General features: G+C 42.2%; 2 protein-coding genes and 1 long non-coding RNA gene across 6 annotated transcripts in view; 2 read left to right on the top strand and 1 right to left on the bottom strand.

Moving 5' to 3' along the window:
- Window positions 1-20,586, top strand: part of LOC139019782 (uncharacterized) — a 31,223-nt gene extending 10,637 nt beyond the window's left edge. The window contains exons 2-3 of the long non-coding RNA XR_011473148.1: window positions 7,120-7,190; window positions 20,147-20,586. This is a non-coding gene — a long non-coding RNA (uncharacterized lncRNA). The remainder of the gene's footprint in view (window positions 1-7,119; window positions 7,191-20,146) is intronic.
- SLC4A1AP (solute carrier family 4 member 1 adaptor protein) lies at window positions 15-25,429 on the bottom strand. The gene is made up of 14 exons (XM_070428905.1): window positions 24,612-25,429; window positions 24,197-24,392; window positions 22,521-22,643; window positions 21,659-21,719; window positions 21,190-21,329; window positions 13,845-14,005; window positions 12,936-13,005; window positions 12,422-12,608; window positions 9,282-9,393; window positions 6,686-6,926; window positions 4,608-4,694; window positions 3,906-3,973; window positions 1,844-1,913; window positions 15-350 (listed from the first exon to the last, which is right to left on the bottom strand). Exons 1-14 carry the CDS (start codon window positions 25,266-25,268, stop codon window positions 301-303), a joined length of 2,223 nt encoding a protein of 740 aa, XP_070285006.1. The 5' UTR covers window positions 25,269-25,429; the 3' UTR covers window positions 15-300.
- Window positions 25,430-25,513: 84 nt separating this feature from the next.
- The window catches only part of SUPT7L (SPT7 like, STAGA complex subunit gamma), a 9,155-nt gene continuing 6,789 nt past the window's right edge, over window positions 25,514-27,879 (top strand). Inside the window, exons 1-3 of one of the 4 annotated variants that reach the window (XM_070428907.1) lie at window positions 25,514-25,791; window positions 26,524-26,659; window positions 27,213-27,823. In XM_070428907.1, the coding sequence (XP_070285008.1) occupies window positions 27,411-27,823 (413 nt within the window). In that variant the 5' untranslated portion in view covers window positions 25,514-25,791; window positions 26,524-26,659; window positions 27,213-27,410. Of the gene's footprint in view, window positions 26,166-26,523; window positions 26,660-27,212; window positions 27,824-27,879 lie in introns of all 4 variants that reach the window. The other 3 variants (XM_070428906.1, XM_070428909.1, XM_070428908.1) reach the window with 3 other exon arrangements.

Below are 27,879 nucleotides of genomic sequence, written 5' to 3'. Positions count from 1 at the left end.
AAACACGAGCCATCTTCACCTTCTCACTTTAACATAGTCATGTCTCTTACTTTACTAAGTCTCAAAATATATGGTTCCTTTTTACATACATACACAAACACTTTTAAACATAAATATCAAATTCAAGAAAATCAGATGGGTAGATAAATTTAGGAAGCCAACAGGATAGGAGAGAAGGCCAATCACCAGATTTTACAAATGATCATCTGAAATCCTTCTCTGGACATTCAACTTGACATGTTATCCTAAATATCCCATATCACATGGTCCGCAAGGTCTTCCTTTAGGATTCTGAAGCAATTAGTAGCCATACTTGTCATTAAGATGAGTCCTGCCATCTCCACTTTGACCTACATCAAAGTATAAAAAAAAGAAAGGAAGACATTCAATTTTCCAAGGTCAGGAGGGAAAAGAAAAGACATCAGTGAACCAAAAAGCAAGACACAAAGCACATAAAGGTTTCTTTTGCCATAGACATCTGACTTTTTGCATACAATTTCAAAATATAGTCCTCTTTTCACTTTACCCTAACATTAGCAGACAAAAGAGCATACGTGAATTTCTATTAATTACTAATATATTAGAAACCCAACCCACAGAAAAAGCAACCTGTGATGAGCATATGGGGAAACAAGAATCTTCTATATGGCCTTAAGGATATATGTATGAATGTAAATGGCCACAATGTCTATAGAATGCGATTTATAATATCTTTAGCCCTAGCTGGTTTGGCTCAGTGGATAGAGCATCAGCCTGCAGACTGAAGGATCCGGGTTCGATTCAGGTCAAGGGCACATGTTAGGGTTGCAGGCTCAATTCCCAGTGGGGGGTGTGCAGGAGGCAGCCGATCAATGATACTCTCTTATTATTATTATTATTTTTTTAAATATATTTTATTGATTTTTTACAGAAAGGAAGGGAGAGAGATAGAGAGTTAGAAACATCGATGAGAGAGAAACATCGATCAGCTGCCTCCTGCACATCTCCTACTGGGGATGTGCCCGCAACCCAGGTACATGCCCTTGACCGGAATCGAACCTGGGACCCTTCAGTCCGCAGGCCGACGCTCTATCCACTGAGCCAAACCGGTTTCGGCTACTCTCTTATTATTGATGCTTCTATCTCTCTCTCCCTCTCCCTTCCTCTCTGAAATCAATTTTTAAAAAAATGTTCATAGCCTCTGATCCAGCATGTAATTTTTATGAATATTTTTCTACACGTGTAGCTCTGCACTTGTAAAATTACATGTTAGAGGTTACTTATGCAGAGTTGTTTGTAATGGCAAAAGAATGGAAACACAGCAAACATTCATTAAATAAATAAAGGTATATCCATACCATAAAGGAGAACTATGCAACCATACATACACACACCTCTATAAATAACTATGGAAGAGTCCCTATATAGTGATAAGTGCAAAAGAGCAAGGCACAGAATGCTTCCAATTTTGTAAATTACATTGTTTGCCTTATCTGGAATAAGAAAAACATTTATATGAATAAGCATTCAAAGTGACATAATTAGAAAATATTTCATTGTAGGAAACCCCAAATAACACCCCTTTCTGCCTTATTTGGAAAACATCTCAACAACGTTTTCTAATATAAATTTTGTATAGTATGAAAAGAAAGGGTTGATTAAAAGGATAAACTTATTTCTATGATATCCTACTTGAGAAAAAAGGCGACTATTCTTATTTTATTCTTGTGTTATTCTTTATTAAGTATTGTATTATTTATTTGTATTACAATTGTAAACCTACTTTTGTCCAGCCCTATATATTACATATTCATACGTGTACATAACTAAATCTTAGAGGAAAAGAAAAGTAAGAACAATCTACCTTCAGGCGGGACCCACACACAGTAGTCTGGGTCATCTTCTGGATATGTGGAGGAAAGTGTTGGTGGAAGCTGGAAAGAAAAGATAGGTTTTTTTATTCAAAATTTTTTAACTCTTTAAAAAAAATTTTTTAACTCTAAGAATTATTGTCCTATGCCTGTCAGAACGTGCCCAGGTTGTATGTTAGGTTTCTCTCTCCCTCTCCCTTTCTCTCTCTCTAAAATCAATAAAAATATATATACACATTTTTTAAGAGAGAACAGCCCAGTCGGAGTGGCTCAGTGGTTGAGCATCAATCTATGAACCAGGAGGTCACTGTTCGATTCCAGGTCAGGGCACATGCCCAGGTAGTGGGCTCAATCCCCACATGGGACATGGAGGAGGCAGCTGATCAATGATTCTCTCTCTTCATTGATGTTTCTATCTCTCCCTCTCCCTTCCTCTCTGAAATCAATAAAAATCTATTTTAAAAAACAACAACAACAAAGACAGAACAGTTCCCATTAATGATCTTGACATAAGTAATCAAAAAATGAGAGCATTCTCTCTCTGAACCTTATTTTTTTCCCTGTAAAGCATCAACGAGCTGATTTCAGAGAGAGTGAAGTGATGTTTTTTAAAAGGGGCAGTTAACACAGGTCTGAGTTCTTTCCTGTAGAGGAAATTTGGCATTTGCCTTTTGATCAGGAACAAATTAGCATAGCTGACTTGATGGTTATCCTTTGAAAGACCTGTTTGCAAGTTGGTCTTAGCTGGCATCTGGGAACTTGGATATCAGGAAGGTTCCTACTATCCTAACTGATAAGAGCGGCTCACTGTGCCTAAACGGTTAGTAAAAACAATGTGACTGATGCTGAACACTTGCTTTCCTTCTGGGAGAATGGAATTTGGGTACATGCCAGTCATAGGGTGAGCCTATGTGATCTCAGTCCTTAATAAAAACCCTGGATACTGAGTCTCTAATGAGGTTTCCTGGTTAGCAACATTTCACAAATTGTCACAACTCGTTGTCAGGGGAATTAAACACAGCCTGTGTGACTCCACTGGAAAAGGACCTTAGGAATTTTGTGCCCCAGACTTCACCCCATGTGCCTTTCCCTTTGCTGACTGTGCTTGGTATATACTTTTGCTGCAGTAAATCACAGCTGTGAGTACAACCACATGCTGAGTCCTGTGAGGCTTCTTGTGAATTACCTAGCCTGAGGGTGGTCTTAAGGACCTCCTCACTCAACCCAGCAATCTCATTTCTGGGAACTTACTATATCCATACAAAATTATGTATATACAAGATTATTTATAGCACTGTTGTAATAAAAGACTGGAAACAACACAAGTGCCTGTCTACAGGGGGCTGGTTAAATAGAGTAGATTCATACAGTAGGAAGCTCTTGGTGTACTCGTAAACAGTGATTTCCATGATAGCTTAAAAAACAAACAAGATGTAGCCCTGGCCGGTGTTTCTCAATGGTTAGAGTGTCAGCCTGCACACCAAAGGGTTGCAGGCTCGATTCCCAGTCAAGGGCACAAACTTGGATTGCAGGTTCGATCCCCGGTTGGGGTGCATGCAAGAGGCAACCAAGTGATGTGTCTCTTTCACATCAATGTTTCTCTCTCCTCTGTCTCTCTCTCCATCCCTCCCTCCTTTCCACTCTCTCTGAAAAGCAATGGAAACAATACCCTCGGGTGAGGATTAACAACAACAACAAAAGAAGATGCAGAATGCAGTACATTACATCCTACCTTCTGTGAAATAAAAGGAGGAAAGTAAGAATATATTACTCAAGTGACTTTGTATGGCATACGAGGATATGAAGATTCACAAATTAATAAAAGAAATATGTGAGCAGTTCTAAGGAGCAGGGTAGATGGAGATAAGAATAGAGAACTCAAAAAGTAAATGCTCAAAAATAAAAATAGAGCCCAGGCTTCCAGAAGAGGGGATATAAGGCAGTTGGAAACTCTGCTAAGACAGTCCCTTAAGATTCACTCGTTTTGATGTGGTCCATGACAAGGGGATTCATTTTTACTTCCAGAGAAGTGAAGATTATGACTAAAGCACTTACTTTGCCTGGACCAGGAGCTTTCTTTTTTTTCAATTCATCTCTGTTTTTCCCATATTCATTCTTTGATACTAATTTAAGGAAAAGAAAAAAAAAAGAGGCAATAGCTATTTCAAAATAAATAGAAAAAACATTCTTTCCAAGAGAGCATTATATTTATTGAAGAAAACATGTACCAATCAAATTCTCAAAAATTCCTTCTACTATTGTAAAGACTATATATTAAGATAATTTCCCCTTCACTAATAACCCTAGTTTTCAAATCCTAAAGCTCTTCTACAAACTTGAATATAATCACTCCATTTGAATAGGTGAAGGAAAATGGAGCTGACTTTACTTACCACAGTTTAACCATTACAGTTAAAAGCAGTAGAAAACCAGAAAAAAGTCCTTTGACTAGGCCAAACTGTCAACCGATTTCTTTTAATAGTTTTAGAATCATTCCCATGATAGGCACACATTCAATTTGGGGAAAAGTAAAATTGTGGAGGGCTTTGCATGGCCAGAGGAAAAGAAAGACAAATGGGATGGTATCAAACATAAACCTCTCATATATTCCAATTCTCTCCAGGGCCCGGCAGCAGCATCCACCCAGTGTCTTAAAGGCCATTCTCTGTGCTGCCTCAGGTCAGCTGTCACCCCTCCTCTGGGACATCTGTTAGCTGCCTGTGTGAAGAGCAGCAAAGGAGTCAGCTGTCTACTTGCCTGAGGGTTCCTCACGTGATGCAGCTGTTTCACTAATGTCTTGATCATCATTATTCTGTTCCACTTGGCTGAGTTGAGACCTGTTTTCTATAAAAGGCAAAACCAAAGCATATTGTTATTATTTAATTCCTGGTGGGGAACCAGGAAAACAAAAACAGAAGTAAGGAAAGCTAAATACACAATCATCCAGTTTTACTATCATTAGCTTCAACTAGAATTAAGTTTTCAATAAATGTGCCTCCAGATGTCTAACATAGAATCACCAATTTTCCACTTTAAAAACTGGCCACTTCTAAGATAAAACTTTTAGCAATACTTACCAAAGCCTTAAAAATGTACATATTCCTTGAAATGTACATATCCTAGAAATTCTACTTCCAGGAACATATTCAAAGAAAATAAGAGAGATGAGCACTAAGATTTTATTATATACAAGTATGTTTAAAATAGCAAAATTAACAGATACCTTCCCTGTCTAACAACAGGGAGTTGATTAAATAAGTTACGGCACATGCATGTAATGGACCACTATGTCCCTTATTGAACCACATTTTTAAAGTATATTTTAAAACACAGGTTATAAAATAGCATGTACAATATGATCCCAATGTTGTTAAACAAACAAATAAAAAGGCCTAAAGTAATTCTAACAGCTACAGATTTACTAATTAATGTATCTTATAAACCAAATTTAAAGTTTGTTATTTTTACACACACATATTTGCTTTGGTCCTTTAAACAAACAAACAAACAAAAATACAAAAGTACAATACTAACTTTTCCCCTTTCTGCTGTATGGATCAAAGACCAGAGTTATAAAAAGTAAATATAAGAACCATTTTTGAAAAGGCTAAGCATTTTGCCAATAACTAAATACAGTGGGGTCTTGACTTACGAGTGTCCCGACTAACGAGTTTTTCAAGATACGAGCCGTCTCTCGGCCGATTTTTTGCTTTGAGTTGCGAGCTAAAATTCGGGTTACGAGCCAGCTTCAGATACCCCACCGCTAGTTGGCGCAGCGAACGTCACAGTGAACGCCACATCAGCCCAGCATCACGTGTCTCACTCGTTCACTTTTTGATTTGACATACGAGTAATTTGAGTTACGAGCTCCCTCACGGAACGAATTAAACTCGTAAGTCAAGGCCCACTGTAAAGGAGAATGCAAAAAAAAAAAAGACCTCTCTCAGAGAAGAAAACGGTAATTTTTTAAACAACTGAAGGTGATTCAAGAGAAGGTCTCCATACCAGGCCTGGTGTTTTATGCAGACAAGACATGCACACACTCTCACACACATTTAATGCTGGTTCTTGGGGTTTTTTTCCCCCTTGTTCCCTATTTTCTGTGCAGACTCAATCTTGCTAAGCAGTTTGGCCAAACTGTAGGAAAACAACCCCTGCAGTGGACCAGGGACAAGAGGATACTAAAAAGATAAACAATCATCTTTCAGGATGGGATCATGGGTGATTTCTATTTTCTTCTTTGGCCTTTCATGTATGATTCAGTTTCTAAGTGAGCATAAATGCCTTTTATAACTGAAGAAAATACTTTTAAAAACCAATCAATTCCCTTTTTCTTCAAACTTTGCTGTGGTGAGTAAATGCTATATGCCAGGTTCTCTGCTAGGCACCACGGACAAAAAAATGAATGTCATGTTGCTTCCTGAGAAGTATGTCCAGTGGGTATAAATAATTATGCTTAGCATCTGCTTTAGGATGGGTGACAAATGAGTAAGGGGAGGCTTGTCTTGAGACCACCTGACCAGGACTCACCATCTACCATATTCCACTGCTCTCCAATCATATAGTGGCAACAGCTCAGGACTGACCACAGTAGCCAGAGTTTCAGATTCTATAGCTTTCAATTTTCCATAATTGAACAGACTGAACATACCTGCCCTTATTTTGCAATGAGGATAAAAAATGACTGGCAGTTAAAGAAAGCATGTTTACAGAATCAGTTGTATCACATATCACAAAGTATTGCAAAGTCAAAACGTGCACAGGCAAGAACTAGCTCTGCTTTTTCAAAGCTACCCACAATTAACTCAAATGCATTATATAAAGAAATACCTTACCAAGCTGTTTTGTATCTTTAGAACACGTGAGATCAATGGGAGGACTCATCTCCTGCCCTGCTTCTTCTGGCCCTCTCTTCTGCTGTAACCTACTGCTTCCAGCCTCCACTTTGTTCTTTTCCTGATCCTCCTTTTCTTTCTCTTCTTCCTCTTCCTCTTCCTCCTCCTCCTCTTCCACTTCAGGCTCATCCTTCATTTTCATTAGAGCTGGAGGGAGTTCAGGACGCTTGGGGGGTAACTTCTGTAAGGGAAACAAAACCCTGAACAAGTTGTTCTACATAATGAGAAAGAAACAAATCTCTCCAGAGAGTTAAGCTAAATGTGTAGAATGTCTAATCTCAATATGCTGATAAACCCTGCAGAAGTTTGCTGGAAGTGAGACTTTCACCTGAAATTTTATCCATCTATGAACCCTTAAAGAGTATTTTTGTTAGTTTCTAGGTCAAAGAATATTAAGTATGAAACACTGGAAACAGCATGTAAAGAACTAAAGCATTTATTCCAGGTGAGTATCAGCTACAGGAATTCTGTCCTGTTACCCACTTATGATGTTAAAGGATCTTAATTCATTACAAAACCTTCTAGGGAGTAAATCAGACACACATTTCTAAGAAATGAATCAGTGATTCCAAAACAATCTTTTCATCTTAGATCTAACACAATTTCAAGGAAATAAGACATGTAAGTAAAATAGGTCCCGAGGAAGGCATTTCTTGAAGAATAAGGCCAACTATTCTTATATATGTTTTGTTTTGTTTTGTTGAGAGCGGGGGCTAGAGAAACACTTATGTGAGAGAGAAACATCAATCGATTGCCTCCTGTATGTGCCCCGTCCAGGGATCAAAACCACAAACTAGGTTTGTGTCCCGACCAGGAATTGAACCCCTACAACCTTTTGGTGTATGGGACAACACTCCAACCAACTGAGCCACCAGGTCAGGGCAAGAACTTTCAATAAAATTATTGGGAAAAGTAGATCACAGCTTAAGGAATAGAGAGAAGGTACCAAAGTATATGTTGGGTATATTATGTTTTAAACAAAGGATTTATTTCAGTAATCATCTAAGGAGAGCTTTTTAGTCAAGGTTTTTCTTCTAACTAAAGCCTAAGTATCCTCCTCCCAACCCCCTCCCTCCCCACCCCATCCCACCCCTGACACACACAAGACAGAAAAGCTTCCATCTAAGATTGGGAAACGACATACTCACTCAGAACATATGTGTAGGACTTCAGACCTCTGCCACCAGAGGGCAGTTTTCCCTAACTGTTGGCTGAATTAGGTACCCCCAAGATTCATATGTTGAAGTCCCAATCCCCAGTACCTCAGAATGTATCAATATTTGGAGATGAGATCTTTAAAGAGGTGACTAAGTAAAAATAAGGATGGAGCCCTAATCCAATATAAGAAGGGAGTTGCACATGCACAGAGGGATGACCATGTAGAGGCAGCAAGAAGGCAGCCTTCTATAAGCCAAGGAAAGAGGCCTCAGAGGAAACCAACCAACCCTGCGGGCACCTTGATCTTAGACTCCTAGCCCCCAGAATTGTGATAAAATAAATTGCTGTTGTTTAAGCCACCCAGGCTGTGGTATTTTGTTATGGCAGCCCTAACACACTAAAACACAAGGTGTAGCTCTTTGGGTTGATGAAAACCTTTTAAAAGCTGAAACTACAAATAGGGATGGATGTACCTAAAACAAAAATATACATGAGTGAACTATTAGAGAATAGTAGAAAGATCACAAACTCAACAGACAGAAGACCTGAATCTGACTGCCAGTCCAATTACTTACTAATGATGTAATCTTATATGTAACCTCTCTGACCCGGTTTCCTCCCGGTGAGAGGTAATAATTCCCACACATCACAAGGTTTTGGAAGGATTAAATAAAGAAAAAACCACATGACAGAGCCAGGTGCATAGACTATGCTACTAACAAGTGTTAGCTGAGCCTGGAGAGAAGCATTTAATGCAGAAGACCCTTTCTTAAATGTAATAGTCATCACATATTAGTCCACTGGTATTCTAATTTATAAATCAGTTACATGCAAACTGATTGGCATAAAAGAATTCATTCTTTTTGTTTGTTTTTCTCTTTTTAAATTTCTTTTTTATTCTTTTTTTCTTTTTTTTTCTTTCTTTTTTTTTTTTAAATATATATTTTATTAATTTTTTTACAGAGAGGAAGGGACAGGGATAGAGAGTTAGAAACATTGATGAGAGAGAAACATTGATCAGCTGCCTCCTGCACACTCCCTACTGGGAATGTGCCCGCAACCAAGGCACATGCCCTTGGCCGGAATCGAACCTGGGACCCTTCAGTCCGCAGGCCAACGCTCTATCCACTGAGCCAAACCGGTTAGGGCTCTTTTGTTTTTTTTTCATTAATTCTTGATAACCCTAAACTGAAGAGAAAAATCCAAGAGCCAAGACCTGGGAAAGATGTGATCATACCAAGTTCACAGCCCTTTTCCACATTACCATGAAAAAAAAAATGACTCATTCTATGAAATGAGTCATTTGAGCTTTGAAAAGAGAAAAATTAGCTCAGATAACTCAAAAGCTAGAAGTTTAACACCTTGACCCACAACTTACCCCTACTGTCCCAGTTTTTAATTTGAATTTGCTTCCTCCTTTCATGGCACCAAAGAGAGGCAATGTAAGCTTTTTAGCTTTGTTTTCAGCATCTATAGTGTGACTTTCAGTCCTAGAAAGAAAGAATAATTATACACATCTATTCCAGTGAGGCCAAGAATTTATCTAAAAACACAATGACACTGACAAAGAAACATTTAGCAAATCAAAAATTTCCGCATATGAAAGAGGACTTCAGGCCAGCAGAGTCTGAATGGACAATGACACTACAGATAGTCAAATACAGAGCTATTAAGGACAAGAAGAGGCTCTGGCTCCTACCTTAGTCTAGTAATTTACACCATGCTACATGATTTCATATTCATAAAATGATGCTTACAGTACAAAGGTCACTGGCAATGTGTAAGATGATCCCACCCCCACTAAGTGGCAGGAGATGGATCCATGGTGTAAAGCTCTATTTTCACCAACATCTAAACAGGACTCAAAAGTACCTTACTTACCTGGAGTCCACACTTATAACCACACAACTCTGAGCACAGTTGATTTAAAAAAAAAAGTGTGTGTGTGTGTGTGTGTGGTGGGAGGCAGGATATCCTATATAGTGAGTAATGACAAAAACATAATAAGAGACCCTACAATGATGAGTTTGTCAATGTTCTCATTGGCTTGACGACGTCATAAAAGCTAAGCCCACTAGGGTAAAGTTGAGGAAGGGCAAAATGAAGATATTGTAGAAAGTAGAAGAAGAAAAAAATAGTCTCTCCACCCCGCCCGCACCCGCCCCCCACAAAGAAGAGCAGCCTGGCCAGCATGGCTCAGTGGTTAAGCGTGGACCTATGAACAGGTTCACAGTTTGATTCCTGGTTGGGGCACATGCCAGGGCAGTGGGCTCGATCCCCAATGTGGGGCATGCAGGAAGCAGCCAATCAATGATTCTCTCTCATCATTGATGTTTCTCTCTCTCTCTCTCCCTCCCTCTCCTTCCCTCTCTAAAATCAGCAAGAATATATATATTTTTAAAAAGGGGTGCCTCTCAATATGTAGATATTCATCTATGCAATACACCCAGCATCAAGTGCACGTTTTGTACTCAGTGGTGAGGACCTGAATAAACACTGACAACCTAAAGCAGCACTGTTCAATATAGAATTTTCTGCATTGATGGGAATGTTCTATTTATATGCCGTCCAATACAGTAGCCACTAGTCACATGTGCCTCTTGAGCACATGAAATTGCCTAGGGTGACTGAGAAACTGACATTTGAATCTTATGTAATTTAAATATCATATGTGATTACTGGGTGCTGACCGGACAACACTGACCTAAAAGGGAAAAAACTTTCTGTAGTTAACTTCCTTTCTAAGTGAATGAACCCATCTAGGCAATACCACTTTTTGAGATGCCCACCTGGTTTCTGTTTACTACGAGTTGCTTATTTCTAAAACAACCTACTCAACATTTTCAATATTTGTTGAGACCACATAGAATAAATCTTTTAAAAATATTGTCAAGTTGTAAGACTAGGATGGAGACTTGACTTGGGGTGATATACAGATTATGTGTTGTAAAAGTGTGCACCTGAAAACAGTGTCACCCCAATCAGTTCTATAAAAGGAAAAGAAAAAAAAAGATTGGCTCTCGCACTCTCGCGCTCTCGCACTCTCTCTCTCTCTCTCTCTCTCTCACACACACACACACACACACACTAGCCAACTTTGGGAAAAATTAATCTCAAAATCTTATTTACAAATTACTCAAAAATCTTCTGGATGTCTGCAAATGGATTTGGGTTAATCTCTTCTAATAATCTCCCCAAAATCAGTTCACAATAGAATCAACTTCAGGGGATTATGCTTTCTCCCCTTTTAAAGGAAGAAATTACCCATTTTTAAAAAGTATTTTTATTAAACTGGTTCTTAGGAATATCTGTGTGAGCACAGTATGCAATAAACAAATCATATGTAATAGAATTGTAAACTTGAAACTTATGTAATGTTATTAACCAATATCACCCCAATAAGTTTAATTTAGAAAAAAAGAATTTAAATAGTCTGTATTCACCTGTGGTTTTAAAATCATAGATGGTATTACATTATAGTATTTGTATTTCTCTTATGAGTGAGGTTGAGCATCTTTTTATGTAATTAAGAGCTATTTGTATTTCTTTTTCAGTGGCTGTCAGTTGACAACCTTTGCCCATTTTTCTCTTGGGTGGATGGTTGTCTCTTTATCATTCATTAGTCTTTACACATTAGGGAAATGGGCCTTTTGCACATGTTGCTCTTTAAAAAGTTTACTCTGCACTAAAAGATGAAGTATAAAATTCAGAGCCTTCCAATGAAACAGGTATTAATAGTTTCCTCTAAAAATCTGTAGGAGTCTATAGTTCACAAATTAAATGCGTTTTTAGTTACTCTATGAAATGACTGCCTTCCGTGCTTTAAAGTGTTTCTTATATTCTATGTCTATTCAAAAATAATTATCTAAAAAGATAAAAATATAATTCAAAATGTTATCTATGCAAACATGCTTATTTAAAACTAGAGGCCTGGTGCATGAAATTCATGCACTGGGGAGGGGGAGGAGGATCCCTCAGCCCAGCCTGCGCACTCTCGCAGTCCAGGACTCCTTGGTGGATGTCCACCTGCCGGCTTAGGCCTGATCCCCGGCAGGCAGACATCCCTTTCACAGTCTAGGGCTCTCGCAGTCTGGGACCGCTCACTCTTTACTGCGGGAGAGGCTCCTGCCATGGCCGCTGCACTTGCCAGCTGTGAGCCCAGCTTCTAGCTAAGCAGCGCTCCCCCTGTGGGAGCGTACTGACCACCAGGGGGCAGCTCCTGTGTTGAGCATCTGCCCTCTGGTGGTCAGTGCACATCATAGCGACTGGTCATTCTGGTAGTTCCACCGTAATGGTTGCTTAGGCTTTTATTATATAGATTCCAAGTATATATCACTGTGAGCACTTTGTAAATTATATGAATGTCTAATCACTATGTTGTACACCTGAAACTAATATAATATTGCATATCAACTGTAATTGAAAAATAATTTTAGAAATTTTAAACACAAATAAATGAATAATGATTACAAAGAAAAAAAATTTTTTAATAAAACTTCAAGTATAACTAAGACTTACTTTTTTAGTTCTGGAATCTCTGCTGGCTTTACAATTTTTATCAACCCTTTAAGTCTCTGTTGTTCTTTCCTCAGTTCAAAAGTTCTCAGATGAAGTTTCTTCCGGGACACACCATCTAATGCACTCCCTGATTTCATTTCCGACATGAATGCATCTAAAGAGTCCTGAGATGCTGACTCAGATAGAGCTGTCAAGAAAGGGATAATGCATGTTAGAAAGATAGTCGCAAATTTTTAAAATGCAGCCAAAGTCACTACCATAGAGTTGGACAAATGACATTATTGATATTAGGAATAAGGAAACAGGTTATAGCTGGGAGGCTGTGGGACATCACCTTGCCTCATTCCCTTCATCTATTAAATAGAGAATTTACATTAAATAATGTATAATGTCCTTCCTAGCTCCTTAGAAAGGCTCCATATTCTGTACATCTTATTAACCAATGTAGCCCAGTGCCTAGTATAGTGCACTACATATGGTCAATACTCAATAAGCATTTGAGTCATTGCCTTACCTTTGCTTGAGGCTTTCAGTCTCTCAGAAATGTCAGAGAGTTCCCTTTCAGCATCATTCAGCTTTGCAACCTGTGACGCCCAAAGTAACAGGGTTAGAAAATGTTTTTCTTCTTTCAAAATATGGTAGCTTCCTCCTCTTATTTTCACTATTGTTATGTTTTAAGAAGATTAATTCGAAGTCTGGTTAAATCTGTTCCTTACAGAGTTAACATTTTTCATTTGTTTATTTAATTCTAATTGGATTAGTTCCTGAATTAAAGAACTCAGAATTAAACAGAATAAATGTATAGAACACAGACTTTATTTTAATCAAAAGAAAAAGCTCAAGCTATTTGTTTTCAATAATAAATCAAAAGGATAGATGCTGGTCATGTTTTAAACTCTGAATACCACTTAATATTGTGAAAACACCTGCTACCTTATGATAATTTCATGAAGGATACACTGCTTAAAACTATTAAACATCAACAACAACAAATAAAAGACTATTATCAAACAATACTCCTCAAAATTCCTTTCATGATTTTTGACTGCCAGAAACCTAAAGTCAGGTTCACCTCAGAATGTCCCAATTTGGAACTTTTTCCTTTTTTTGTTTTGTTTTGTGTGTGTGTTTGGGGGGGGGGGGGGGCCCTGGGAAGAGGCGGAGTGTAACATCATATCCAAAGAATGTTCATTAACAGACCAATATTCACCTAGAGGTGAATAGAGACTCTAGCAGCAAGCCAAACTTTTTCCCAACTTGCATAAGACCAGTTGTTTGTTGCCATCAAATTTGCAGATCACAAACATTATACTTCAGTACCAGATTTCAATGCTACTGCTTTTGTAATTATAAAAAAAATTTAAATACATTATTTTCTTTAAAATATTAAACTACCACAGCTACTTCTATAAGTAAAACTTGCCAAGGATTCAAAGGTCTCTGGCTTTTCATCAATCTTCCCAGCCTTCTTCATTCGGTTCAGCCGTTTCTTCTCAACCAGGCCAGTCCGATCAAGAAATGTGTCATCATCACTGTCATAAAAGTCTTCATCTTCCCAGTTCTTTGCTTTCCTTTTCCGAGATACTAGAGGTAGATAAAATATATGGTAATAAAATAAGTTTTGAAAAAGAAAGAAGGCAAGTAGGTAAGCAGCTTAAAATATCACCACCTGCCCTAACTGGTTTGGTTCAGTGGATAGAGTGTCGGCCTGTGGACCGAAGGGTCCCAGGTTCGATTCCGGTCAAGGGGACATGCCCAGGTTGCGGGCTCGACCCCCAGTAGGGGGCATGAAGGAGGCAGCCAATCAATGATTCTCTCTCATCATTGATGTTTCTCTCTCTCTCTCTCTCTCTCTCTCTCTCTCCCCCCCCTCCCTTCCTCTATGAAATCAATAAAAATATATATATTTTTAAAGTACTTAATAAAAAAATATCACCATCAATTATTATAAGACAGGATTCAACAAGAATGCAAACTATATATGAAAACAAAGGACTACACCTGGGAGACACTATGCTAAGTGAAATGAAACCAGACACAAGGCACATATTACGTGATTCCATTTATAGCAGGTACCTATAATAGTCAAATTCATAGAGATAGGAAGTAGAACAGTGATTACCAGAGGCCAAGAGGGAAGTTAGTGTTTAATGGATACAAAGATTTGATATGGGATGATGACAAAGTTCTGGAGATGGACAGTAGTGATGGTTGTACAGCAATGTGAATATATTTAATGCCACTGAACTTTACACTTAAAAATGCTTAAAATGGTCAATTTTATGTTATGTATATCTTACCACAATAAAAAATTAAAACAAAGGGCTAATTTATTTAATAAGCAAAAGGATCTTAAAAATCAGTGAGTAAAAAAGGGAAGTGATAAATGAGGAAAAGGCCAATAATCCAAAAGAATATTTGAGAAAGAATAAAAGCAGTTCATGTTAAAAGAAATACAAATGATCAACAAACATTTAAAAAGGAAAAAAATAATATGATAGAGGAGACCAAGATGGCGGCGTAGGTAAACACCGGAGACCGCTGCCGCAAACAACCATTTCAAAAATACAACTAAAAGACTGAACCGACATCACCCAGAACCACAGGAAGGCTGGCTGAAGAGAGACTCTACAACTAGAAGGAAAGAGAACAGCAAATCGAGGCTCAGAGGCGGCGCAGTGTGGAAAATACAAAGGTACCGAGGTGCGCGCGCAAAGCGGGCTGGTGGCTGAGGGCGCGGTTGTCGTTTTCTGTCGGGAGTGAGTCTCAGACTCTGGGCTCCAGATCCGGGCAAGTCTCTAGGGACCCAGACTCAAACGGGAGAAGCGGGATTATCCGGCATCAGTTGGAACCTGAGGGCAGCTTTCTCTCCGAAGTTTGCAGCGGCTGCCGGGGTTCTGAGAAGCAGAGCCTCTGGGAACGGGACTGAGCGTGGCCATAACTGCTCCCTCCGCCCGCCCTGTTGATCCCGCCCCGCCCAAACCCTGCGCACAGCCTTTTGCCGATCGCCTCAGGCAAAGGCTGGATTAGCGCCTCCCCAGAAGGCAGACGTTTTCCATACAGCTGATTCCTATAGCCAGTCGGCCTGGTGGTCAAACCCCTCTAGTGTTAACTACAACAATTAAGGCTTGGCTAGAACAAGACTGCGCACAGAGACCACAAGGGGGTGCACCAAGAAAGCATAAAAGATGCGGAGACAAAAAAACATGACAGAAATGGAGGATATGGAGCTAAGAATCGCAATTTTGAGGGCTTGCCATAAATTTGTGCAGAACCTCACGAAAACTAATGAGACCCTTGATGCTACGATAAAGAAATTAGAAAGTAAGCATACACGGACTGAAATAAAGAATATTATACCCAATAGCAGACCAGAGGAGCACAAGAATCAAACCAAAGATTCGACAAAAAACACCCAATTGGAAAAGCAAAATGAAAAAAGAATCCAAAAGTGTGAAGATAGTGTAAGGAGCCTCTGGGACAGCTTTAAGCGGTCTAATATCAGAATTATTGGAGTGCCAGAAGATGAGAGACAGCAAGATATTGAAAACCTATTTCAAGAAATAATGGCAGAAAACTTCCCCCATCTGGAGAAAGAAATGGACTTACAGGTCCAAGAAGCGCAGAGAACCCCAAACAAAAGGAATCCAAAGAGGACCACACCAAGACACATCATCATTAAAATGCCAAGAGCAAAAGACAAAGAGAAAATCTTAAAAGCAGCAAGAGAAAGAGGCTCAATTACCTACAAGGGAATACCCATACGACTGTCAGCTGATTTCTCAACAGAAACTTTGCAGGCCAGAAGGGAATGGCAAGAAATATTCAAAGTGCTGAATACCAAGAACCTACAACCAAGATTACTTTATCCAGCAAAGCTATCATTCAGAATTGAAGGTCAGATAAAGAGCTTCACAGATAAGGAAAAGCTAAAGGAGTTCATCACCACCAAACCAGTATTATATGAAATGCTGAAAGGTATCCTTTAAGAAGAGGAAGAAGAAGAAAAAGGTAAAGATACAAATTATGAACAACAAACATGCATCTATCAACAAATGAATCTAAGAATCAAGTGAATAAATAACCTGATGTACAGAATGAACTGGTGATTATAATAGAATCAGGGACATAGAAAGGGAATAGACTGACTATTCTTGGGGGGAAAAGGGGTGTGGGAGATGCGGGAAGTGACTGGACAAAAATCGTGCACCTATGGATGAACACAGTGGGTGGGGAGTGAGGGTGGAGGGTGGGGTGGGAGCTGGAAGGAGGGGAGTTATGGGGGGAAAAAAGAGGAACAATTGTAATAATCTGAACAATAAAGATTTAATTAAAAAAATAATAATAAAAAAATAAAAATAAATAAAAAAAAACATTTAAAAAGATGTTAAACTTTTAAAAATTAATTTAATACAAATTAAATCAATGAAATATCACTTCTCAGCTATTAGACTAGAAAAAAACATTAAAAAGTAAATAACAATCTAATGAACAAAATAAACTGATGAACAAAATAGATACAGAGACATAGAAGCATGGAACAGACTGACTAATTTCAGAGGGAAGATAGGGGTGGGGTTGGGGGTGGGGAGATTAACCAAGGAATTTATATGCATACTAGAGGCCTGATGCACAAAATTCGTGCAAGAGTAGGCCTTCCTTCCCCTGGCTGCCAGCACTGGCTTCCCTCTGGCACCTGGGACCCGGGCTTCCCTTAGGCTGCTGGCAGGCACCCGAGACCCGGGCTTCCCTCGCAGCCCCAGCTTCGTCCAGAAGGTCATCTGGAAGGACGTCAGGTCTAACTAGCATATTATGCTTCTATTATTATAAACTAGAGGCCCAGTGCACGAATTTGTGCATGGGTGGGGTCTGCCGGCCCACCCCGATGTGGGTCCATTGGGCCGGGCCAGTGGGGGAGAGGGGCCATGGGCAGTTGGCCAGCTGGCCCCGCCCCAGATTGGGGGGTTGGGGGTCGACTGGGGGACGGGCAGGCCAGGGGGCGGAGGGGACCAATCGGGGCTCAGATCAGGCTGCTGGGCTGCCGCAGTGCGCGTCATAGCCACCAGTGGTTCAGGTCGTTCTGGTCGTTCCACCGTTGTGGTCTCTGGGCTTTTATATATAGAGACTAGAGGCCCGGTGCACAAAAATTTGTGCACTGGGGGCGGGGGGGGGGGGGGGGAGGTTCCCCAGCCCGGCCTGTGCCCTCTCACAGTCTGGGACCCCTCGGGAGATAACGACCTGCTGGCTTAGGCCTGCTCCTGGGGGGCAGAGGGCAGGCCCAATCCCTAGGTGCAGCCCCTGGTCAGGCTCAGAGCTGGGCTGATTGGGGAGTTGGGGCGCCGCCCCATCATGCACAGAGCAGGGCGGATCGGGAGGTTGCAATGCCACCCTCAGTCACTTTCAGGGTAGACTGATTGGGGGGTTGGGGCACCGCCCCCTGTTACACTCAAGGCAGGGTCGATGGGGAGGTTGCAGCGCCACCCCCTGTCATGCACAGAGCAGGGTCAATCAGGGGGTTGGGGCACTGCCCCCTGTCACTCACAGAGCAGGGCCGATCAGGGGGTTGGGGTGCTGCCCCCTGTCACTAACAGAGCAGGGTCCATCAGGGGGGTTGGGGCGCTGCCCCCTGTCACTCACAGAGTAGGGCCGATAGGGGAACTGGGGCACCGCCCCCTGTCACACACAGAGCAGGCCCATCAGGGGGTTGAGGAGCTCCCCGCTGTCACTCACAGAGTAGGGCCGATAGGGGAGTTGGGGCACCGCCCCCTGTCACACACAGAGCAGGGCCGATCAGGGGGTTGGGGCGCTGCACCCTGTCACACTCAGGGCAGGGCCAATGGGGAGGTTATGGCTCTACCCTGTCACACACAGAGCAAGGCCCGTGGAGGGGGGTTGTGGCGCCACCCTCTATTACCCACAAAGCAGGGCCGATCAGGGAGTTGGGGCACCGCCACTGTCACACTCAGGGCAGGGCCGATGAAGAGGTATGGCTCTACCCTGTCACACACAGAGCAGAGCCGATCAGGGGGTTGGTGCGCTGCACCCTGTCACACACAGAGCAGGGCCTATCAGGGGGTTGGGGAGTTCCCCCCCCATCAGGCACAGAGCAGGGCTGATCAGGGGGTTTGGGCGCTGCCCCCTGTCACGCTGATCCCGGTGTGGGAGCCTCGCTGCTCTGCTGATCCCAGTGCCGGGAGGCATATTACCCTTTTACTATATAGAATAGAGGCCTGGTGCACGGGTGGGGGCCGGCTGGTTTGCCCTGAAGGGTGTCCTGTATCAGGGTGGGGGTCCCCACTGGGGTGCCTGGCCAGTCTGGGTAAGGGGCTGAGGGCTGTTTTCCGGGCGGTGAGTGACTAAAGCTCCCAACCGCTCCTTGTTTTCTTCTTCTTTTTTTTTTTTTTTATTCTGGGCCAGCTTTAGCTCTGAGGCCTCGCTGCTGAAAACATGGATACAATGTTGCGGTCCCGGGGCTGACTGAAAGCCGGTTTTGTTTAGCTTATTTACAACATAGTAACAGTTGCTTAGAGTTGCAGTTGAGAGGCCGGCAAGTGAGGCGGGGAACGTTGGAATCTGCAGTCCCTGGAGGAAGCAAGTCTCCCTGTTCACTTCAGTGCATGGCTGCCGGCCGCCATCTTGGCTGACAGTTAATTTGCATAAGGATACGCTGATTAGCCAATGGGAAGGGTAGCGGTCGTACGCCAATTACCATGTTTCTCTTTTATTAGTGTAGATATGCATAGCCAGGGACACAGACAATAGTGTGGTGAAGGCCTCGGAGAGGAGGGTAGAGGGTGAAAGGGGATCAATGGGGGAAAAAAACGAAGGGGACATCTGTAATACTTTCAACAATAAAGATATATTTTTAAGAAAAGAACCCCTCCCGCCCAAAATTTTAAGGTGTTGTAAAATTGTTTTATGGGGTGAAAAATGTTCATCATTACAGTAAATTAAAAAGGATTACAGAAAAAGTATAATTCTATTACACAGAAAAAGTTTGAAGAAACAGTTTTGTATGTAATACAGCAGGCCCGTGTATAAAGTCATTTTGTTTTAATGTTGATGGAAAAAAAAAAAGGTTAATAACAAAACAAACAACAAAAAAGGTTAATAAGCAATTTGGCAAGAGTATGAGGAGATGGACTCTCAAACAGTATGCTGGGAATGTATACTGATATAAACTTTTTCATGTTCAATCTTAACAACATCTGTCAACATTAAAAATATATTGATCCAGCTCTAGCTGGTTTGGCTCAGTAGATAGAGCGTTGGCCTTCAGACTGAAGGGTCCCAGGTTTGATTCCAGTCAAGGGCACATGCTCATGTTGCAGGCTTAATCCCCAGTAGAGGGCATGCAGGAGGCAGCCAATCAATAATTCTCTCTCATCACTGATGTTTCTCTCTCTCTCTCCCTCTCCCTCTCTAAAATCAATAAATATATTGATCCAACAATTCCACTTCTAGGAATTTATACTATGAAATCAAGCATCATTATTTCTAACTGAAAATCTGGAAAGCCCATCAACAGGGGACTATGGTAACTATTAGTTTTTTGTCTACTCTATACCATCTTACTCCCCTTGTTATGTTAAAATTTAGAAGTACCCCCCTTTCCTATAGAAAGCTCTTTCACCAAACTATTAACTAAGAGTAAAGCTAGAATAATTATATTTTCAGAATGAAGGGTTTAATAGTTTACTTGCCACATATCTTTTCTTTTTTCAGGAATCCACTAGGAGATGTCCACCAAAACAAGAGAGCAAACCAAGAAAAATGAAAAGATGTGAAATCCATTGAAGACTATCATCATCCATGCCCTCAACTGTTGTACCTTTTTAACCTGCCGAAACCACAGAAGGATGTGTCCCACTAAAACAAAGAAGCCAAGAAATCTGAGCATATGAGAATCAAGAAACAGAAATTCCAACCCCAGAGAGAGAAGAAGGGAGAGATAGAGACAGAGAGAAACATCGATCAGTTGCCTCTCCTCTGCATCCCAACTGGGGATCAAACCCGCAAGCTTTTTGGTGCCCAGGATGATGCTCCAACCAAGGGAGCCACTTGGCCAGGTGCCAGTTTTTAAAATGAGATAAGCAATGTAATGATGTGGATAACTTCCATAATACATTCTTATGTTAAAAAAATAAATCACAAAAGAGGATAAATAATTTAACTGCATTTGTGTACAGGTGTTTGTTTTTTGTTAAAGGATCCAGTTCAAAACACACATCTGTATGCAGAGAACATGTCTGAAAGAACATAAACAATGCCTATCTTAGGGTTTGAGATAGGGAATTTTTTCTGCTCACTTCATTGAAGTCTGTACAATTTACATTTTCCCTCTAAAAGGGTTTTATTATCTTTTTTTTAAATATATTTTATTGATTTTTTACAGAGAGGAAGGGAGAAGGGATAGAGAGCTAGAAACATCGATGAGAGAGAAACATCAATCAGCTGCCTCCTGTGCACTCCCCACTGGGGATGTGCCCGCAACCAAGGTACATGCCCTTGACTGGAATCGAACCTGGGACCCTTGAGTCCACAGGCTGACACTCCATCCACTGAGCCAAACCGGCCAGGGCGGTTTTATTATCTTTTATGTTAAAATTCCCTTCCCTCTTTCTTTTCTTTTCTTTCTTTCTTTTTTTTTTTTTTTTTTAACCATTTGCACACCATAAGCATCTATAGGGGCAAGCAGTGGACTTTTTAAAATTAAATTCAAAATATCGTGGCAGTTAACTGGTTAAGAAAAAAGTGTTCCTACTCACCTGCCTCCTGCCGCAGCAATCCCAAAGTATCAAGGATTCGACAAGCTTCCAGTGAGCACTGGATCATTGCTTCTTTTTTCTTCCCTAAGTGAATGGCCTCAGCCACCAGCTGTTTTCCAGTTGAATCATCCACAGGTAATCTGCATTGGTTTAGAGGAAATTATAGCACAGCACTAAGCTCTAATCTTCACACAAAATAATTAATATTTTATGGTAATAGTCATGTTTTTTAAGGTGGCTTTTCAAACTCTCAGTTCATTTTGTTCTATCTTGCCAAGGTTAGATTTCGAATCTTTTCTTTCCACCCCACCCCTCAATAATATAAGTGTTACTAAACTATCAAGACCCCAAATCAGGAATAGCCTAAAATTAAAACTAAAGTTACTCTTTGAATTGTTATCTATAATCATAAATTAAACCTGAAATTGTCCACTTTCCAGAAACGGACATTAATGAGAAGAGAACATACCTCACCCTGCAGAGCCAGGTGCTATGTCCCTGCTCATCAAATTCATATTCTAATTCTTCTCCTTTGGGAGAAAGAAAGACAAGACAATTTTAACAGGATCTGAAAATTACTAGTTGATACAAAGGGAAAAGAGAACAAAAGTTAAATAAGAATATCAAGTTCCCCTACTACACTGAAAACTAAATTTCAAAAGCATTTCAGTCCTCATTCCTAGGGACTATTGTCTGATAATAAAGTTAGGATGAGCTTGAGGCACAAAAAAAGCAAACTCAAATCAAAACAATCAGCTCTCTACACATAGCTGTGTCCACTACATAGTAGCTTTCACTTTTTTGTATAAGTTGGAGACTTAAGTTGTTAAATTGTCACAATTGCCTGGTTTTTAGAAGTATAAATAGTAAGCACAGAATGCAACCAATTCATATATATATATATTCATGCACTCACACACACACATATACATCTAGGCAATTACTATCATGCAAATCTCTAATGCAACAATCCTCTGTGGAATTATTTTTTAAATCCTATAAAATCAAAATCCATGCCAAGAATTACAAAAGATCAGGTGAATTACAAAGAAAAAAATTACAAGTTGGCTCAATCTCCTGCCATCAAAATGTAGGATCTCTTAAGAAGAATGAGGCAAGTCAGAAAAAAAGAACTTCCATTTTTCCAAACTGAGAAAGACTAACAAGAATTTTACTATTTTCAAAATAAGTGTGACACAACTGACCACAAGGGCAAGCACCGAACAAAGAAGACAGCAGATAAAATATGGCATTTCTAAGTACTTGAAGATCTAGAAAACGACACTGCTGTGGACACATTCTACTAGGAGGGTCAGAATCTGTTTACATACCTTCTCGGTCAAAAAAACCTTGGAGAGCCTTTTTTGGATCCTTTATATAAAAGGCCTCCCTTTCCTGCTGAAACTCTAAAACAATGGGATTCTCTTCAGCCTCATCCTCTACAGCATCTTCTCCTACAGAACATGGGAGAGAAAGAAAAGACAATCAAATATAAAAAGAGACCATCTGAATGACACCCACTTTCCTTTCTTCATAAAGATACAGTTATCAGTGATGAAAAGAAGAGGGGGGGTGGGGCAAACAACCAAAAAAACCACCAGTGTTGACATCTTCAGATTTTCTAAATTGTGTGACAAGTTACAAGTTGTTTTTGTGGCCCTTCCCCTCCCCCACCCCATCACTATGTTTTAAAAGCAAAATTACCTACCACATTTTCTATGGAAAAAAAAATCTAAGCTCCAGGTCTCATACTTTGCCTCCAATATAAATTCCTAATACTTCTCATATCTGTCAAATAGTCTGGTCTATTCATTATTCCCTTAAAATCATCAAACCCTGCCCTGAACACCACTCTCAATGCTCAGCTTCCTAAGGGATACTTTTTCTTTCCTTCAAGTCACTGCTCAAAACTCTTCTGCTTATAAACTTTCCCAAAGATCTAAGTCAGTGCTGCCCAACAGAAATATAATAAAAGCCATATGTGTAAATCTGACATTTGTAGTAGCTATATTAAAAAAAGGGACATAGCCCGGCTGGCATGGCTCAGTGGCTGAGCATAGACCTAGGAACCAGGAGGTCTCGGGTTCGATTCCCGGTCAGGGCACATCCGTGCAGGAGGCAGCCAATCGATGATTCTGTCTCATCACTGATGTTTCTCTCTTTCCCTCTCCCTTCCTCTCTGAAATCAATAAAAGTATATTTTTAAAAAAGAGAGAAACAGGTGAAATTACTATCATGTTATCAATGTAAAAATATTATCAATGAGATAGTTTACATTCTTTTTTCATACTAAGTCTTTGATATCCAGTGCGTTTTTTGCATTTACAGCACATGATGATTTGGACTAGCCACACTGAGTGTCCAGTAACCACATGTGGCTAGTGGCTACCATGGACAGTGCAGGGCTAAGTCCCCAGTGATTGCTCTCTTCTCTGAACCCTTACTTCAGCATGGTTTCTAGATTTGGCATTTGCCACAGTAATTTCATATTTATCCTGTCTTCCCGACAGCATATTAAGGCCTTTTCTATCTTTTCATATTCCTAGCTCCTGAGTACCCATTCCTAGCTCCTCTGGCAAAGGGTCCAGCTCTCTTGATGAGATATTTCACACTTCTGGATATTTACACAACACACACAAAATATTCAAGGTCATATCCTATATTGAATAATATTCCATTTATGTGTTTAAATGTAGTTCCAGCCCTTTCATTGATAAAGTCGATAATGAAAAAAATATTTTTAAATGGTAAAAACACCAAACTAATTGTATGCTAAGGAAGAGTTTCCAACAAGGGAGTGAACTTGTAAAACAAAAGAAAAGAAACCCATAGTGTCCATAATTCAATTGTTTTATTGCAGAAAAGTAAATGCATCTCTCTGGGTTTTGGTAACCTCGTGTGAAAATTGTATTTGTCCCATCTATCATGGAAACTTGCTTGATAAAAAAGGTCTGAGGGTAGTAATGACTTTTAAATATTAACCCCGGTAGCAAGTTTGATGTCTTACCCATTCCCCAGGTGCAGCCCATTTCGTCATCTTGACCAGCAGTATTTCTCTTCTTTTCAATGGCATCCATCTCCTCGTCTTCATCTGAGTCTTCCCCTAGCATCTTCTTCTCCAACATCATTTGCTGCTTCTTGCGCAATTCCTTCAACTGCGTGACTGTCAACTCGGACTCGGCCTCTCGGTCCTCCTCTGGTCCCTGGTGAACCAAGCGAAGGGATGCGTTTAGAGTCCAGGGTCGCTGACACCCCTTCCAGGGAGAGGGCCGTGCGCTCTGCGGTCTGGAGGCGAGGGGCCAGCTCCCTCCACCTTTGCCATCGCCGAGTAGGGGAATCGCCTTCCTGGGCGAAGGCTTCAGGAGCTCGGGGACCCAGCCCGCTGCGCTCCGGGGGTTTCCATCCTGGGTTTCCCTACTTACCTGCAGGAGGAAGAGCCGGGTGCTGCAGCCGAAGCGAAGGACGTGCCCGACGTGGACCCGGCAGTAGGTGCGGGGCGGGATGCGGGCTTTGTTAAGGAAGGTGCCGTGGGTGCTCCCCAGGTCGTAGAGGTAGAAGCCGGGCCCCTGGCCGTCCGAGGGCCCGTCGGGGCCGCCCCCGTGCTGCAGCACGGCGTGGAAGCGAGACACCGACGGGTGCTCCAGGCACACGTCGCAGCTCGGCAGCCGCCCGAAAAGGCAGCGACTGGTCCCTTTCAAGCTGCGGGTGCCGAGGATCGTGCCGCCCTTCAGGGTCTCGAGGCTGTAGGGGCCCGAGACGGGGCCCCCCCACGGCGGCTCTCGGTAAGGGGGGGCCCGGGCCGGGCCGTCGGGGGCAGGAGCCGCTGTGGGGGCCCGCGGCTTCTCCTCCGGAGGACTCCCCGTCTCCGCGCGATCCGGCCCAGCCGGGGGCACGTCGGGCTCCCCGGAATCCGCGTCCGGCAGTGCCGCGGGCCCCTCCTTCACCTCCTCAGAGTTTGAAGGATTGGCGGCTGGGAACTTGCCCCGCACCGCCGGGGGCAGCGGCAGGGCTGGCTTTTTGAAGTCGCCATTGAGTTCCTGTGAAGCCGTTGCCTCGGCCAGAGGGAGGCTGTCAGCCATCCTTCATCGGGTGCAGCCTCGAAAGCTGGTCCTGGGAAACCTCACCCTCGGTCCCTACGTTCCTCCCCGCGCCCCTCTCTGCCCCGCTCCCGGCGCTGCTCCGGGCCGCGGAGGTGCGGTTGGGCGAAGAGGTGCAGACGACAGGAAGGTCATAAATAGGAGGAAAGCAACAGAGGCGGGCGGGCGGCTGTCGGACGGGGACGCGTTTAGAGGTTGCACATAGGGTTCTAAAGACTTCCTAGGTCCCGGTTAGGAGCAGCGCTTCCGGCAGCCGCGGACCACTAACCCGTAAGCCAGCCTTCGGGGCCTGAAGTAATCCTGGCCGCAGCCCCGGGAGTCGCTCCGCAGCCCGGCCGCGCTCCCACGACGCGGCGGTGAATGGTGGCGCCTTCGGGCCTCCGTCCGGGACCAGCCCTCCCTGTCTCCCAGCTGCCCCGCCATCAGGCGACTCCAGGACCCTGCGCTCTGCCTGCGCCGGCCGACGAGCTCCCGCGGCATCGGGGCATTTCTGGGGCTTCTTCCGGTGAAGTTAGGGGGAAAGGGCGACTTTTTAATCACTTCTTTCATTCATTAGTTCGTTCATCCTTTTATTCTTTGCAAAACCAGTTACTGAGGCTGCAGAGTGAAGTGGTTCCGGGTGCAGACTCCGAAGCCTGGCTTGGTTTCCCCCTTGGCCGTTTGTGACAGTGGGCAGGACAGGGGGCCTCAGCGTCCACATATGAAACATGGAATGATAACAGTATCTCCTTCAGGGGGCGGTTGGGAAAATGGAATTAAACAATGGAGGCAAAGTCTGGCACATATAAGCACTCCGTAAATTGCAGATAATACTGTGAGCCAGACGCTGTACTAAGATCACGGTTTTGAGAGGTAGATGGGAGGATAACATCAGTTGAGGTAAGTACCGGTTTAAATCCAGGGATAAATGCTGTGATCGAACATGCAAAGGGCTGAGAGAATATAATGGAGGGAGATGTACGGGGGAGGTTAAGGAGGGTGGTGAGGGAAGCTGTGCTTGAGAATGAGTACAAGTCCACCAGGGATGTCACGGGACTTCTGGCAGAGAAATTCCTTAAAGGGTCAGATGTGGGGATTCGTGGCGTCCTCAGGAAACTGAGAAGTATGCTATGGTTAGAACTGAGAGGGTCCTTTCCCCCAGGAAGCTCCGCGGCACCCTGTCTGCGCCTCCAGAACAGCACTTAGCACATATTTTCATACTGAAATGTTCTTTTTATGCTTCTCTCCCTCGCCTCAGGTCAGGGATTCTGCATTGGCCTTTGTCTCCTCCCATAACGCCTGGCATTTAGTACATGTTTGTTGAACTTGAAGAGACATATGAGCAATGAATCTGGAACGCTGGGTTGCAGACAGATTTTGAATTCTGTTGAATGGTAGGCCAAAGAATTCTGACTGGCTTGTTCCAATAGGCAGTGAGAAGCCATTAACCTGAGTTTTTAAAGAATAAGTTTAGCAGCACTGGAGAACAAATTAGACACAAGGAGACACAGAGGAAGGGAGTACCAGTTAGGAGTCAACAGAAATGTCTCAGATTCTTCCCATATGTATGTCAGAAATTGAACACGTTAAGGTTACTGTTAGTACATTTCCCACTAGGACCAGTTAAAAGTTCCCGTACCTGACGCACAGAATGAGAACCGCCTCTCCCTGTTTTTCACTCTACTCCATTTTCTCCTGCTGATCCAGGACATACGTGTCAAGATACTCTGAGAAATATTTCAGGTCTCATTTAAGTAGATTGCAGATTGTTCAGGATTGGGAATGATGGTGATTCTAATGGTAAATTAGTGGAGTGAGATGGAAAATAGAGTACCAGTTGCTGTAATCCAAATTCCACCTTGTGGTTCATTCAGTCCAGTAGGTATTATCATCATGTGTGATTTGATGACTGTCATGTAACAGTTGTATTTCTCTTCATTTCTGCAGGGAGAACATCTTTGGTCCTACAGTGTTGCTGACACTGACATTTTTCTAAGTGGTCTTGCACAGCCTACTTTTTATGTAAATAACGACTAGACTTCATATTTTCCACTTCAGAAACCTACAAGCTATAGCTGCCAGAGAGTTGAAAAACACTACTTTTAGGATATCATCTACATTTAACTTGAAAGCTCTTATTTAAAAATGTTGAGATACTGGGGAGAGATACCAATCTCATCAAGCCAGACCAACAGAAGTTCCTTTGATTTGCTTCCTCGGGAGTTCCGCCTAGTGGAAGTCCATGACCCACCCCTGCACCAACCCTCAGCCAACAAGCCCAAGCCCCCTACGATGCTGGATATCCCCTCAGAGCCGTGCAGCCTCACCATCCATACCATTCAGCTAATCCAGCACAACCGACGTCTGCGCAACCTCATTGCTACAGCTCAGGCCCAGAATCAGCAACAGACCGAAGGTGTAAAGACTGAAGAGAGCGAACCTCTTCCCTCTTGCCCTGGGTCACCTCCTCTTCCTGATGACCTCCTGCCTTTAGATTGTAAGAATCCCAATGCACCATTCCAGATTCGGCACAGTGACCCGGAAAGTGACTTTTATCGGTAAGTTAAGGGTTTACTACATCTTACTTTTCTCAAAAAATCTTTCCAACAACTGT

The sequence above is a fragment of the Myotis yumanensis genome, unplaced genomic scaffold, assembly GCF_028538775.1.
Source record: "Myotis yumanensis isolate MYYU_CA2020_CCGP unplaced genomic scaffold, mMyoYum1.0.hap1 SCAF_11, whole genome shotgun sequence".
Taxonomy (NCBI): Eukaryota; Metazoa; Chordata; class Mammalia; order Chiroptera; family Vespertilionidae; genus Myotis; species Myotis yumanensis.
Note: the sequence above shows the minus strand (reverse complement) of the source record. Positions and strands in the feature narration are given on the sequence as shown.